Genomic DNA, 16,635 nt, shown 5'->3' on the forward strand with positions numbered 1-16,635 from the left:
TGTCAGAGGTATCTCATTTTCTACTGCAACGTGACTAACACCAACATTACGTAACAACCAAAATTCCATGGCAATTTTACGTCATCTCCATTGAAGTGGCTATTTTATTTGTACGCTGAAACATTAAATTTTATGTATTTACTAACTTCAACTGAATTTGTTTTTCTGCTAAACCGATTGTAAACTTTCCCAGCAATGCGCGAATCAGGAAGTAGCTAAAATTATTATTGTTTCTTTCCAATCATCTATAAATAACACAAAATAAATGCCAAGTGTATTTTATTTATTGTTTTTTAATTCAGTTGTGTTCCAGTATTTCAACTTGTCATCCCAGAAGAAAACAGAGAAGCTGAGAAATGGTCATCTTCACTTCCCAGAACCTGCTCTGCATCATGCAATACAGTTGGTGCATCCCCTCCCATTAAATTATAGAAGACTCGAGCTCTGTGTTGCACACCAACAGTGACGTATCAGATACTCAAAACTATTATATAATCACACAGCATCATGCCCAACCTCTGTTTTTTTCTGTTATATAATCTCACCTCATCAAACAGGATAGAAACATAGAAACATAGAAAATAGGTGCAGGAGTAGGCCATTCGGCCCTTCGAGCCTGCACCGCCATTCAATATGATCATGGCTGATCATCCAACTCAGTATCCCGTACCTGCCTTCTCTCCATAACCCCTGATCCCCTTAGCCACAAGGGCCACATCTAACTCCCTCTTAAATATAGCAAATGAACTGGCCTCAACTACCCTCTGTGGCAGAGAGTTCCAGGGATTCACCACTCTCTGTGTGAAAAAAAGTTCTTCTCAACTCGGTTTTAAAGGATTTCCCCCCTTATCCTTAAGCTGTGACCCCTTGTCCTGGACTTCCCTAACATCAGGAACAATCTTCCTGCATCTAGCCTGTCCAACCCCTTAAGAATTTTGTAGGTTTCTATAAGATCCCCTCTCAAACTCCTAAATTCTAGAGAGTATAAACCAAGTCTATCCAGTCTTTCTTCATAAGACAGTCCTGACATCCCAGGAATCAGTCTGGTGAACCGTCTCTGCACTCCCTCTATGGCACTAATGTCCTTCCTCAGATTTGGAGACCAAAACTGTACGCAATACTCCAGGTGTGGTCTCACCAAGACCCTGTACAACTAAGGATATCCTTAGACTTGTGTGGGGCCAAGAGTTAACTGAAGTGGCACATGTATTTTAGCCTCACTCAATTGGTAGGAATACTTCCTTACGTTGATGTACGGTTTTATTATGAACCAACATAGTTTTACTTTCACCCTCAATTTCAACGATGATGCATGGAAACCACATTGATACATTCTAACATGGTCATTTTAACAACATTTCTTATATTTCTTTAATAATTTTTAGAACCAAAAAATACTTTGTAGCCAATTTCTGAATTGTATTCACTTTCAAGAGTGTCCCTTTTGTATAAAATGAATGCCACATATTCTGACTTTCAGCACTTATCCAACAATGCTATTAAATGGCAGAACAGCCACTGTTTGACTACTTTTTTTATTTACTTAAAAATTACTTGATGTGTTCTCATGAACATTGAGACATGGAAAATTTGTGAATATTTATCTAGAAGATTTGTTATTTCTTTCTTCTCTTCATTTGTGTCCTTGTCCAGAGAGACTACAGAAAGCAAGATTTTTTTCTTCATTCTATAACATCCAAGTAATTACCTCAGAGAAGATGTGATTGTTGCCAACTTCATCTGGCAATGAAATCTTCAAGACATGATAATACAATATTTTTAGATAATGGAAGATATAATATTTTTAGATAACTCCCATTCCTGCAGAGTTCACACATGGAAATTGATTAAAAACTCACTTAAAAACAGGGCATCAGTATCCCTAAACCCAGTGAGAGGGCAATCTCACAGATAATTTAAAGTGTTTGAAACTCATCCGTGGATCAAATCATTCCATTCAGCTGAAATATCCCAAAGGGATATAGTTATCTGATTTGCACAATAGGCACATTTGTATTACTGATTTGACGTTTTTGAGTTCTCTTCAGCATCACAAACTCACTCTGTTACAAAATTGTCCCCGACTTTTTTCTACTCCAACCTCTTCTGGTTCTGATAAAAGACCCTAAATATTGACTATGTTTCTTACCACAAATATTGGTGAGTATTCCAGTAATATATGGATTTATTACTTAGCTAGACCAAGTGGGACCCATTGGGCCCCGTTCCCCCAATGCAATATTGCACCACTCACCCATAGCCCGAACTGCGTAGGCGCGTCCGACGTTTTTTTAAGTTTAAAATGGGAACACCATGGGAACGCATCTTCCTCTTCAATTCCCCTCTTTCATTATCCTCTCTCCCCACCCTCCACCAACCTTCCTCTGCTTCCTCCCCTCACCCCTCCCGCTCCTAAAATGTCGCCTAAGTGGGCCAAGCCCATTAAGCGGCACTCATTCAGGCAAATATTCCATAACGCTGCTGACTTGCTCCTTGCAGGTGATGGAATGGTTTGTGAAGTCAGATGATTCCTTCACTGCAGAATAACCATCCACATGTTCTCACAACGATCATAATGAAAAAGCTAGCAAAATGATAATCAAACTTCCGTGATTAGATTTTAGACATAATGATCCTGCATGAAACTGGAACACGGTTCCCTAGTGACTACTTGACATTTGTAAAAACCTATATATTCAGCAAAGGGTATGATCAATGTAGGCCACAGTACTGTCCTTCAGTTTCTTATCTCCATGGGTATATTTTCTAAAACACACAGGAACATCCAGGAATATCGTAAAGTTATTTGAGTTTATGATGTGTTTGGAAAGAATATCATCCCATTTTCTTGAACTAAGGTATCAATTCAGGAAATATCCAAATCAAGATAATTTAGTCAGATGTTTTTGTCTGGGTGATTCACTTTTATTTGATAAAAATGAATGAATCTGGTATATTATAACCATATAGGAATCAGTGCATGATATAATAATTCTGTAAATATTTTTCATATTTGCTATATAAGCTTTGTGGAAAACTCTGCAAAAGACCATCTTCAGATTATAACAATTCTTGCCCCAATTATACTGGGTTCTTAGCTGTAGAAATCTATTGACAAGCTTGTCTAAACATTGTCCTTGCTTTCTGTTGTCAAGATATTATTTGTTTTTTTCTACGAATATTTATTGTTCCGAAATTTAAAAGTTTCTCATTTAGTTTTGCAGTTAATTACTGTGATGTATTTGCAGGCTCTTGCCACCTGATGGCTCTATAATTATATTTATTTCCAACTCTATTGGCATACTATGAATAAATACAGTAACCCCTTGTTATTATGGATCTCTTTATAGCGCATTTAGTTTATAGCCCACGGACCTGCCGATCTAGCTGACGCCACCCACGGCCCACACCGCCTCCCCAGCTGCTTCCAGGCTAGGCTGATGGCGTGGGCCCTCACCACCACCTCAAGCCAGGTCGAACTTACTGTCACCACCGCCGGCCACCACAGCTTCAATGGCCGCTTCCAGGCTGTGCTCGCCACTGCCATGACCGCTGTCCCTTAACGTAGCCCACGGGCCGTGACCAATGAAACATTGTTTTACAATAAACATTGTTTACAGCTTATGCCTATGGTCACCCAGGTTCTTACCTTATTTGATACTTTCCCCTCCCTTGCATCTTAACAAGCTTCTTTTGTTCCTTTCTCATTTCTAACAAAAGGTTTTCAACCTGAAATGTTAGCTGTGTGTCAAAGAACATAGCACAGAACAGGAACGGGCCCTTTGGCCCTCAATGTCCATGCCAAACATAATGCCAAGTTAACTAATCTCCTCTGGCTGCACGTGATCTCTGCATTCCCTGCACATCCATGCATCCATCTAAAAGCCTCTTAATGCCCGTATTGCATCTGCCTCCACCACCTTTGCTGGCAACACGTTTCAGGCACCCATTACATTCTGGGTATTAAACATACCCCACATATCCTATAAACTCTGCCTGCCGCATCAATGCCCTCTAGTCTTCAACACTTCCAAACTGGGAAAAAGCATCTAACCATCTATTTATGCTTCTCAAAGTTTAATATACTCCCTTCAGGTCTCCCCTCAACCTCCAAAATTCCGGAGAAAACAATCCAAGTTTGTCCAACATCTCCTTACAGTTAACTCCCTCTAATCCAGTTAGAATTCTGGTAAACCTCTTCTGCACCCTCTCCAAAGTCTCCACATCCTTCCTGTAATGGGGCGACCAGAACCTCATCCAAATGCGGCCTAACAAAATTCTATAAAGCTGGAACATGACTTCCTGACTCTCATACTCAATGCCCGGGCTGACAAAGGCAAACATACCATACATCTTCTGTTGCCACTTTTAGCGAACGTGCACTTGGACCCCAGAATCCCCATGTACATCAATGCAGCAATAAAGGTCTGTCCCACTTGGCGATTTTTTTCGGCGACTGCGACGACAAAAAAAAAGTTGCGACACTTGAGACACCGCGCATCAGTAAGTCGTCACGGAGCAACTTTTTCAGTGACCTGACACATCAGTCAATGATGCCGGCAGTCGCCGAAAAAAATTGCCAAGTGGGACAGGCCCTTTACCGCCTACATTTGACTTCACAAATTGCAACACCACACACTTGCTCAGACTTCATCTGCCATTTCTCTTGCCACTATTAATGCCCCAGCAATCTTCTCTTTTGCCTCACGCAAATCATTCATATTTATGACAAACAGGGGACTCGGTATTCAACTCTACAGTACACTACCGGTCACAAATCTGAAAAGCAATCCTCCACTACTATCCTCTAACCTCTCTTCAAGCTAAATTTGTTTCCAATTAGCTAGCTCATCCCAGATCCCATTTGATCTAAACTTGCAGATCAGGACTTTGCCAAAGGCGTCACTATGTCCATGTAAACAATGTCTACTGCCCTACCCTTGTCAATATTCTCAGTCACCTTTTCAAAATAAAATTCAATCAAATTCATTGGACACAATTTTCCATGCACAAAGCCATGGTGACCGTCCACAAGCAGTCCTTGTCTTTTCAAATGTAGATAGACACGGTTGCTAAGAATCCACCCCCCCCCCCCCCCCCCCCCCCCCCTCCACCACCTCCATTTACATAACCACTACTGATATTAGGCTCACCACCCTGTAGTTCCCAGGCTTGTCCTTGCAACCCTTTGTAAAATAAAGGCACATTAGCCACCCTCCAGTCTTCTGATACCCAACAAATAGGTAACAAAGACACAAAAATCTCTTCAAGACCACATCTATATATGGGTCCATATATAGATTACCACAGTGATCCATAACCTGCCATTCTCTCCCTCGTTACATTTTTTATCTTAATATGCTTACAAAATATGTTAGAATTCTTCTTTCTCTTATCTGACAATTTTTCTCATGTCCCCTTTTGCCCTGCTGATTTCCTTCCTACTCCTCAAACTCTTGTACTTCTCAAAGGATTCACTAGACCCAGCTGCCAATACCCTACATATGCATCCTCCTTTCTCCTGACCAGAAATACCTCTCATCAACAAGAATTCCCCAATTCTGCCAGCCTTGTTCCTCATTCTAACTGGAGCCATTTATCCCCAAACTCTCCCTATCTCCCTCATAAAAGCTTTCTACTTGCTAGATGCCCATTTAACTGTTCACAGCCTCTTCCAATGAACTTTTGCAAATTCCTGTCCAACTCCATCAAAATTATCCTTACACCAATTGAGGACTTTAACTTGTGGACCAGTCCTCTCTTTTTCATGCATAAATAACTCACAGAATTATAGTCACTGGATCCAAAGTGCTCTCGCCACTGACCCATCAGCAACTTACACAACATTAGATCAAGTATCACCCCGTCTCTAGTAGAGCAATCTGCATGTTACTTGAGAAGACCTTCCTGAAACCACTTGCCTAACTCTAGCTCATGCAATCCGTCAACACTAAGGCAGTCCCAGTCTGTATTAAGGAAGTTAAATTGCCTACTATAGAAACATAGAAAATAGGTGCAGGAGTAGGCCATTTGGCCCTTCGAGCCAGTACCACTATTCAATATGATCATGGCTGATCATCCAACTCAGTATCCTGTACCTGCCTTCTCTCCATACCCCCCCTGATCCCTTTAACCACAAGGGCCACATCCAACCCTCTTAAATATAGCCAATGAACTGGCCTCAATACATTATGTGGCAGAGGATTCCAGAGATTCACCACTCTCTGTGTAAAAAATGTTTTTCTCATCTCGGTCCTAAAAGATTTCCCCCTTATCCTTAAACAGTGACCCCTTGTTCTGGACGTCCCCAACATCGGGAGCAATCTTCCTGCATCTAGCCTGTCCAACCGCTTAAGAGTTTTGTAAGTTTCTATAAGATCCCCCCTCAATGTTCTAAATTCTAGCGAGTACAAGCCGAACAATGACAACAATGTTATTCCTACACCTATCTGCGATCTCCCCATATATTTGCTCCAATTCTCGTTAACTTTGGATATCTTCTCCTTCCAGCTTCTGATTCCACCACTTCAATCTTTCCAACAGTGACTAGTTTGAGGCAAAATCAAAGCTTCTGTTTTCCAATTAATACCACTTGGTTAATACATAGAAACATAGAAATTAGGTGCAGGAGTAGGCCATTCGGCCCTTCGAGCCTGCACCGCCATTCAATATGATCATGGCTGATCATCCAACTCAGTATCCCGTACCTGCCTTCTCTCCATACCCCCTGATCCCCTTAGCCACAAGGGCCACAACTTACATTTTATACGTTTTATATAAATTCTGAACAACTTTGAATCTATCCGATTACGAAATTATTAACAATGACAAAACAAGAAATGCATAGATGTTTATGTTAACAAAGGTAACTAATAGCACACTAATGTACCTAATTTCACATGAAGATATAACTGTGAATGAACTGAAGCTTAGGTTTATTATCCAAAACCATCTTTCAATGATGCTCAGCCAATATACGCATTATGTTTATTGCTTTGAAGAAACCTTTTAAATGTTATTGCCAAGTTGTGTATTAAAAGCAGATTTTCTGCTGTGTTCCACCTGCAGCAAATAATATAAACTGTCCAATTTCACCCCTTAATTTTCCAATCATGCTCCAATGGACAGAAAATTGATGACTGGGACCATACAGTTTTGAAGATTCCCTTGTAATTTGTTTGCTTGAAACAGTAATAATAACCATTCTTTCTCGTTTAAATTGTTACTGCGTCTGTATTTCTATAATGCTTCAATAGAAGCATGACCTAAAATCATGGAATGAAATGTTTTCTAGTCACATGGTTTTAAAATGTAACCTCAGTATCTTGCTATTTATTAGCATGATAGCACAATGGGGAACTCCAGAGTAGTTCTCACTGTAGTGTTATTCCTATATGCATAGTTTTGAAACAAACTTATGGGGCTAGTTCTTTTTTACAAGTGGTTGGCAAGCGCCTGGAAATGGTAGGGGATGGTTAAAGCAGATACGATAATGGTGTTTGAGGCTTTTAGATAAATACAGGAAAATGTATAAAATGGAGAGATATAGATCATGTGCAGACATATGAGATTAGTTTATCTTCGCATCAAGGACCTGTCCCTGCGCTGTACTCTTCTATATTGCTAAAGCAACATTTTCATCTGAATAGAAATCAGATATTCTATACAATATATTTCTTGTTCAACTATTTATTACAAGGTGAATAGAATAGCATGGAGATACGTATTCGCTAAAGGTGAACTGAACCCAGTGGAAACTTGCCACATTGATGAAAGACTATTTCTATTCTAAATATTGAATTAAAGTATTGACTGTTCAGAAATTAGGGATGTGACTCACACCCAAATGACCAGATTTATTTTCACAGACCTAATGAACTAAAATCCTTGAAATCCTGTAGATTTGCATTTAGTAAATGTAACACTGTATAAAATGTGTCAGAAAGAACTGCTGATGCAAGTTTAACTCAAAGGTCCTTGAACAGTCTATTTTATGAGAATGTAAATTTACATCATTTGTGAATGTGTTTTTCACAGGATGAAAAAAAACAGTAAATTCAGTATTTTGTGCAAAATGGAATAAAGGCCAAAGAGTGATTAGAAAATCAACTTCAAGACTGCAGTCCTTCTGGTGAAAGTACCATTCTGCTTTTGAATGACAAATTCTGGGATTCAGATCCAGCAATAATGAAAGACCACTGATTTTCCAAATCAGAATGTTCTGTGACTTGGTTAAAAACGTCCAAGTTGCTCCCAAGCAATTGTTGTTGTCGTACTTGGTGTTAAAGATAATGGGATTGGGAAGTGCAGCTCAAATACACACATCTCTAATACACTTTACTTTGATCCACTATCTTATTCCATTAAATATCATAATAGTTAGAACATGCTAACTGGAAAAAATAGTACGAGTCAATATTAATCTATGACAGATGACTCGGGCACTGTTTGGTTCATCAATGCCCAAGTACATTTTGAACTATTAGACCAGAGACAACTGGAGATTCGGACATATTTTTGCATTTGTTAAACAATATTAATATCGATGATATTTATAAAGTAACTTGAGCTCAATTACTTGGCAGGCAAGTTAAATAGTGTTTAAATGCAAAATGAACTACCTGATCTTTTGATAATCTAATACACTATGATAGTGTTGGAGATTGCAGAGATACAATGGCAATCTTATAACAAGTTCACAACCTCAGCTGTGGAATCAATGGGAAGTTCAACTTGAAAGCTGTCTTTTTTCACACAAGATTTACACATCTCCTAGTAGTTTAGAGGCCCAGAATCCAATAACCCTCTCATCCAGCATCGCAGGTCGATCCACCATAAGAAAATCACACTATGTACACATTTTTCAAGTGATCACAGGCCAATGTAATTATACTATCCTTAAAATAGCATGCAATTAATCAAAGTTTTAACAATTTATTCTAATGATTTCTGAATATATTTTAGAACCATACCTGGTGTGGTTGAGAGCTAGACCATCTGCTGTAAGATGCACCATCGGCAGTCTTGGTGGTTGATACTCTCTGTAATTAAAATGAAATTCAGTTCAGTAATGACTCAATAGAACCTAGAATATGGTCATGGAATATATAATTTTTCAACATTTACAATGATTCAGTTTCTTGACATTAACTGCAAAACTTTTAATTAGAATGCTAAAGGGCCTGCCCCACTTTCACGACCTAATTCACGACCTTTTTTACTCGTGGACATTTTTCATCATGCTAGACAAACGCCCCGACCTAGTTGATGCCACGAGTACCTACGACCAGCATCACGGCCTCCTATGACCTACCTACGACCTTGTGACGACCATGCTGCGAGTGCGAGTCAAGGGCAAACTCAGCAGAGGTCGTGAATTAGGTCGTGAAAGTGGGACATGCCCTTAAGTAAATTAAATTTACAATAAGCTAGAATTGCCTTGAGGTTGCTTTGAAAGTGTTCTGCCAAACAACATTTTGTCTATCATTTTAATCTACACTTCTAATGCATTCTTTCTTAATCCTCATAGACTCAATACACAAAGCTGTAAGATTTCAGCCAGACACTGCAAATAATTTATTTAGACAAATTACGTAGTAAAATCACTTTTGTCTGCCTATTTTTCAAACTGATACAAATTAAAGTTCAAGTTATCTATTGTCACATGCACCAATTGGTACAGTGAGATTTGAGTAACCATACAAATAAAAGAACACAATAGGATTTAACATAAACATCCCCCACAGTGGAATCAAGGTTTCCCACTGTGGGAAGGCAATAAAGTTCAGTCATCTTCCTCCTTGTTACGATCTGATACGTTCAGATTTTCAGGTTATAATCACAGTATTTACTATCAGCACATAGTGAACAGCGACTACATGTTTGTGATTTCAGTGCATTCATAGTTAATGTGGAATTCCCAAAAAATGCTGCTGGGTTTCTAAGCACAGGAACACACAAAATCCAATATTGCTGCAGATATTTGCAGAATTATTATATGAAACCAAATGTGCGAGGAAACCCCAAAGATTGCTGTCAATTATTGGACTCTCCTCTAATGACTGCACTGTTTCCCAGTCTAGTCCAGTGTAATAAGAGGACAGTACAGTGGCACAGAGGTAGAGTATAGCACCAGAAACCAGGTTCGATCCTGACTATGGGTGCTGTCTGTAAGGATTTTCAATGTTCTCCCCATGACCGCGTTGTTCTCCGGGTGCTCCAGTTTCCTCCCACATTGAAGACGTACAGGTTTGCGGTTTAAATGGCCTGTAAAAATGGTAAATTGGCCATGGTGTGTAGGATTGTGCAGGAGTATGGGGATCGCTGGTCAGCACAAATTCGATGGGCTGAAGGGCCTGTTTCCATGCTGTATCTCTAAACTAAACTACGCTAAACTAGTGGCGACAAAAAACCCCAGATAATTGCAAGCTATTCTTGCCATTAAGAAACCTAAAATATTACATTGTTGCATGATTTCTAGGTTTTTAAATGCACACTATTATTTCTTAGCACTCTCTGGCCCATGAATATTTTTTGTACATGGTTTGTAATTTCCTCAAATAAATTGTTCAAAGTATATTGGATTTTCGGATATAGACAACGGATATTGCCCATGGGTATAGGTTCCCCTCTTCCATTATAGACGAGGCTCTCACCGGGGTATCCTCAATATCCCGCAGCTCTGCTCTTACTCCCTCTCCCCCCATTCGTAACAAGGCCAGATTCCCATTGTCCTCACCTTCCACCCCATCAGCCGTCGCATACAGCAAATAATCCTCCTACAATTTTCCCACCTCCAACGGGATCCCACTACTGGCCATATCTTCTCATCTCCACCCCTTTTCGAATTCTGCAGAGACCGTTCCCTCAGAAACTCCCAAGTCAACTCGTCTCCCCAACCCAAACCACCCCCTCACCAGGTCCTTTAACTCCCCCCTCGACTCCATCCAAGGACCCAAAAAGTCTTTCCAGGTGAGGCAGAGGTTCACTTGCACCTCCTCCAACCTGTATCCAGGTGTCAACTTCTCTACATCTGTGAGACCAGGCGCAGGCTTGCTGATCGTTTCGCTGAACACCTCCACTCAGTCCGTCTTGACCTACCTGAATGCCCGGTGGCTCAGCACTTAAATTCCCCCTCCCATTCCCAATCTGATCTTTCTGTCCTGGGCCTCCACCATAGTCAGAGAGGCCCAGCACAAATTGGAGGAACAGCACCTTAAATTTCACTTGGGTAGTTTGCACCCCAGCGGTATGAACATTGACTTCTCTAACTTCAGATAGCCCTTGCTATCTCTCTCCATCACCTTCCCAGTTCTCCCACAAGTCTTATTGTCTCTGACTACATTCTATCTTTGTCCCGCCCACTCCCCGGCATCAGTCTGAAGGGTCTCGCTCCCGAAACGTCACCCATTCATTCTCTCCAGAGATGCTGCCTCACCCACTGAGTTACTCCAGCATTTTGTCTACCTTCGATATTATTTTAATTGGCTATTGACATTTCACCTTCTACCTTAATTTTACTTGCATATATGAAGTTTTATTTTATGCCCCATAAAATGTTTAATTAGCTAAGTTAGAGCTTAATTTAGTTTAATTAGAGATACATCACGGAAACAGGCCCTTTGGCCCACCAAGTCCATACCGACCGGCGATCCCCACACATTAACACTACCCTACACACACTAAAGACAATTTACATTTATACCAAGCCAATTAACGTACAAACCTGTATATCTTTGCAGTATGGGTGGGATTGTGGTTGTGTCATGTGACTATTCAGCCATCGCCAGGACGAAATACCAGAAACACTATATTTCACCACAAAGCTGGAATTTAAATTTAATTAAATAAAAATGATAAATGCTGATGTCAATAATGATGCCCACAAAAACATTAGATTGTTGTAAAAACTCATTTAGTCGACTGTCATTATGGAAAGCAAATCAGTTATCCTGGTCTCTGGTCTGACCGTCTCACTAGAATTGAGCTTAAAAGCCATATAGTACCCAAATAGACCATCATTGCTGGCCTTGCTAATGCTATTCATACCTGAGGAATGAACAAACACAGGATCGAAAATGAAATGCTAAACTTAGTAGAAAATCCAAACAGAGACCTAGAGCAACGGAAGTTGAAGTTGATGTTTTCCACTCAATGAGTAAAAACGATTTACTGTCAAGCTTTCACATCAAAGTTCATTAAACTACAGTTGGAGCAATTTGTTCTTTTCAAGGTACAGCCTGCAAAGACTAATAAAGTAGTATTCACCTCTGATTTTGCCACTGATCTACCTGAATATTGGAATGTGTAACTACAATTGCATTGAAAATTCGTGAGGTTCTGGAACTTAAATGATAGTGATTCTTGTACGTTTCTTTATCTTCTTTCTCAGTTTCATATCATCTGCTGACATTAAATATACCGTATAATGAAATGTCTCAATTATTTCCAGCAGGAAAATAAAGTGTAATTGTTGGGTGAATTTCAAGATTTAAAAATCATTATCAAGGTATGCCAAAGGAAGTAATTATGACATTTATATTTTTGAGACTTGTTTCTCGCAATGTTGAAGGGATCTCAAACCAATCCCTTCACCTTAGTTGTCATTCTTGGTTCAATGGTGAAACTCTTTTGTCCAATTTTGGTAAAGGGACAGTGAAAGTATAGCTTTTTGATCTCTCCACAACCCCATCTTTTTGTGTGATTTTTATCAATCCCTAGGTGAGATGTCAAAAATATTATGAATCAACAAAAAAGTGACAATGTCATTACATTTTTAGGGCATTGTCATCCACACAAGAAGGAGCTTGATTCCAATTTCATGAACTGGGCTTTTTACCCAGTATTGGAATTATTTATCTAAATATAGTGGAAGAATCACTGAAAGCTTTATCAGCAACGTCAATACTAAAATCAGCTGTACTTTTCAATTGGATGAAAATATTTTCTGAGTGGTACCAATTTGTTTTGTGTGTTTGTAAAAATAAGCAAAAATTAGTTGCAAAAAGTCTTGCACTTTAATAAAATGAGCAGTGTATTGACCAATTGATCTGCATGCCAATCCTTGATCATTCAGTAGCGTACATTCATAACAAAATTCATATGGAATTCCTAACAGGTTGCAACGAATATTGAGTTTTTTGCAACTCGCAATCAAAGATTATTTCTGGGAAAATACACTGCAGTGTGCATATTTCTTGATCATCTCAGAGTGTTCATGCTATCTTTTGTGTTAAGAACATCTCTTTAACATTTAAGTCAGTTCTGCAGCTGAGTTTGGTTTTAAAAGCTTTCTTAAATATTCAGCAGGCATGAAAAGATTAGCAGCATTATCAGTGTTCGCCTTTCACATTCATATTCAGTGATACAAAAATTAGTTTTATCATAACGTAGGCACATATTGCAACTCAGTGTGAAGAGTATCTTCTTAACTTGATAAAATGACATTACTTTTTTTTCCCCCAAAATTAACGAGCTGCGAATTTTAAATTATTTTATTTTTAAAGCACAATTTTTTCCAATTATAAATGGTTTCAATGCTACTCACAGCCAGGCGGAAGGGAAAGTGTGGGGTAGCAGTTTAACCTTCATACAGACTGATTGATTTTAACTTGTACATTCTGCATTCCACTTGGTATATTTTGGTGGAGACACAATTGTCTTAGCCTTTAGCCTTGATTGTCTTAGCCTTTAGCCTTGATTGTCTTAGCCTTTAGCCTTGATTGTCTTAGCCTTTTGTTCCTCTGATCTTTAAGCAGACTGTTTTCTACATTTGAGCTAGAGGTTCACTTGCACCTACGCCAAACCCATTTACTGTATTCGGTGTTCTCGGTGTGGACTCCTGTATATCGGCGAGACCAAGTGCAGGCTGGGCGACTGTTTCACGGAACACCTATGCTCAGTTCACCTTGGCCTACACAACCTCCTAATTGCCAAACATTTTAACTCCCCTTCCCACTCTCATACTGACCTTTCTGTCCTGGGCCTCCACCACTGTCAGAGTGAGGCTACAAGGAAATTGGAGGAACAGCACCTCGTATTTCGCTTGGGCAACTTCAAGTAACCATTGCATTCTCTCTCTCTCTCTCTCTCTCACTCCATCCCTCCTCCACCCTAGTCCCTTTGCTAATTTCATCATTTGTATTGCTTCGTTATCACCTCGTCCCCACCCAACACTGAACTATTGTGGGCTCCACCTTTCCCGAGTCATCGATGCATGCTCTGCTTTGTTCAGTACCTTCCCATACCTCTCGTCTCGACCCAAAACCACCTATTCCTCTTCTCCAAAGCTGCTGCCTGACCTGCTGAGTCACTCCAGCATTTTGCATCTATTTTTTTACATAAATTTGTTTATAGACAGTAATTCATTTATTGATCCCAGATATAACCCCTTCTCCATTCCTAAATCACTGGCTGACATATAGTACTAACTATCTCTGATGACAAAAAAACTATCTCTGATGACACTCCAAATGTCCATTTTAATTGTATACCCAGGTTGCTTAACAAAGAATTGCATGACATGTAACCTGTTACCTCATGATACTGAAATAACATTTGCACAATTATATGTCCATATTCATTTATGCCTTGCCTATTTGAATCCTGTCTAAAGGTCTCTTTAATAGCAGTGATCGTCTTCAGCTTCAACATGTATTCCGGAAGCAAGTTTCAGGTAATCACTCTCTTTGTAATACTGTAAAATGTCCATTTAAGTACCCATTAAAACTACTTCCTCTTGCTTTAGACACCCCCTCCCCGTGATACCCCCCTCTCCCCCATGGCTTCCCCCCGTCTTTTCTCCAAGCTCTCCCCCCCCCCCCCCAGATCATGTACGGCTTACATACAAAATACATACTGTTTTGAGCAACTATTTATGATAGAAATATACAAACAATGTAAAAAATGTTACCAGCTATGACACGATGCTGTATTGAATAGAGACTGAAAACATTAGGGCTTTTTTTACCAAAGCCTGGAAAACTAAATCTCGATCTCATGTTGATATTGAGAGGTTTAGTTATTGATGAGAAATGTTTACCTCGGTTTGCTAAGACAATCCTAAGAGGACAACGTTATGACTAGTTTCATAATATACTAGTTGACTAGAATGCAGCATCTGTTTGCTGCACATAGTCAATGAGCTGTTTTGAGAAGGAATTCTGTAGCTGCTCAGAATAGAGGAAATACCAGAAGGTACGATGAGTTTGTGGAAGGTATGAGCAGAAGATATGAGGAGTGGAATTGGACCAGGTGATCTGGAACAAAATACTGCTGCAACATAAAGAGTCAAATGGCTGTTTCTGTTCCATTATATGGCATTCTGGTTATTGATAGCGCTGCTCTACGTTGATCCAGCATTTTTCACTCATTCCTCAGCACATTATACTTAGAGCCACAGATCTGAGAGGCTTTTGTTGCTTTCTTTAGATATCCAGAGGATGTGAGATTTTGGCAAGGTAAACATGTGCATGTCTCTTTATCGTAAATATTACATTCTGATGAAGGATTATTGGTTCAAATGCTAGCTCAATTTCTCACACCACAGAAGGTGTCCGAGTAGTTCTTGTATTTTCTGCTTTTATATCATAATCGGCTTTAAACTATCTTTTTGGGGGCACAGAGTCTTAAAAAGCAAGTACAAGTTAGAAAATTGAAGTTAGAAATTTCAATTTAAAAATCACACCAAGAAAATACGTTGGAAAGATAATGAAAATAAGTTCATTTTAAAACTCTTTATTGTTAATTAAAAGTAGCGAGAATGAGAATATAATTGTAAAAGAAAATTTTCAATGCAAGAAAGATTAGTTAACGGAAAGTGAAAAACACCCATCAACAGTGTGTTCCAAGAAGAAAGCAAATACCCCAGCAAATGGGTTTGTGTTGTAACCCAAAACATATTAGGTTGTCCATATAGGTTTGAATGAACAAGCCCTATTTCCAGAGTGTTCCATTGAATGAGTGGCACAACTTCACACTCAGCATGTTTTTGAACACGGAGGAATTACTGCGACAAAATTCATAGAAGGAAGACAGTAGGGAGACCACCTTCCTCATATCTGTATCTGAGAGCATGTGCTGGACATTGTTATTCCGTCCATAGTTTCATAATGGAGTGAGTTGCTGGTCTAACAATATTCTTCCTGAGAAAACAGATACAAAATAATAATACTTGTTGGTGACATTAATGTGACACAGAGCTGATTTTTAAAAAAAATCATAACAAAGGAATGTATATTTTCACAAGGACTACACTTCCTTTTTAATCTAGTTAACAGATTGTGTGAACGTAGTCAATATAAATGTAATTAATTTGTACTCTGCCAAATAGCACTTAGTATGTAGTCTGACTCATAACTTGAGAAGTTTTCTGGAAATAAATTTTAATTAAATCTAAACAAAAGTAATCACCAAACAATTGGCCTCATTCCAATTAGTTTTTTAGTTATAAATATTTGTGATATAGTTTAGTATATTTTATGTCTTACCTAGATATTCCAGTCCTTACATGTGGCTGTGGCTTGTAGATTGTTTACAGATATTGGTATGTGCTTTTGCTGATGTGTGGTCTAATATGCAACCAATGGTTCTGGCATCTCAAGCTTGCCCCAGCCACGCAGTCTGAGCCTCACTCGA

At 39.2% G+C, this 16,635-nt stretch overlaps 1 protein-coding gene across 5 annotated transcripts in view; it reads right to left on the reverse strand.

The window, feature by feature from the left end:
• LOC129712085 (RNA-binding motif, single-stranded-interacting protein 3) overlaps nucleotides 1-16,635 on the reverse strand; it is a 1,245,262-nt gene that overhangs the window by 1,057,870 nt on the left and 170,757 nt on the right. For all 5 annotated transcript variants that reach the window (XM_055660289.1, XM_055660298.1, XM_055660306.1 and 2 more), the window contains exon 2: nucleotides 8,973-9,041. In XM_055660289.1, the coding sequence (XP_055516264.1) occupies nucleotides 8,973-9,041 (69 nt within the window). The remainder of the gene's footprint in view (nucleotides 1-8,972; nucleotides 9,042-16,635) is intronic.

The sequence above is a fragment of the Leucoraja erinacea genome, chromosome 2, assembly GCF_028641065.1.
Source record: "Leucoraja erinacea ecotype New England chromosome 2, Leri_hhj_1, whole genome shotgun sequence".
Lineage (NCBI taxonomy): Eukaryota > Metazoa > Chordata > Chondrichthyes > Rajiformes > Rajidae > Leucoraja > Leucoraja erinaceus.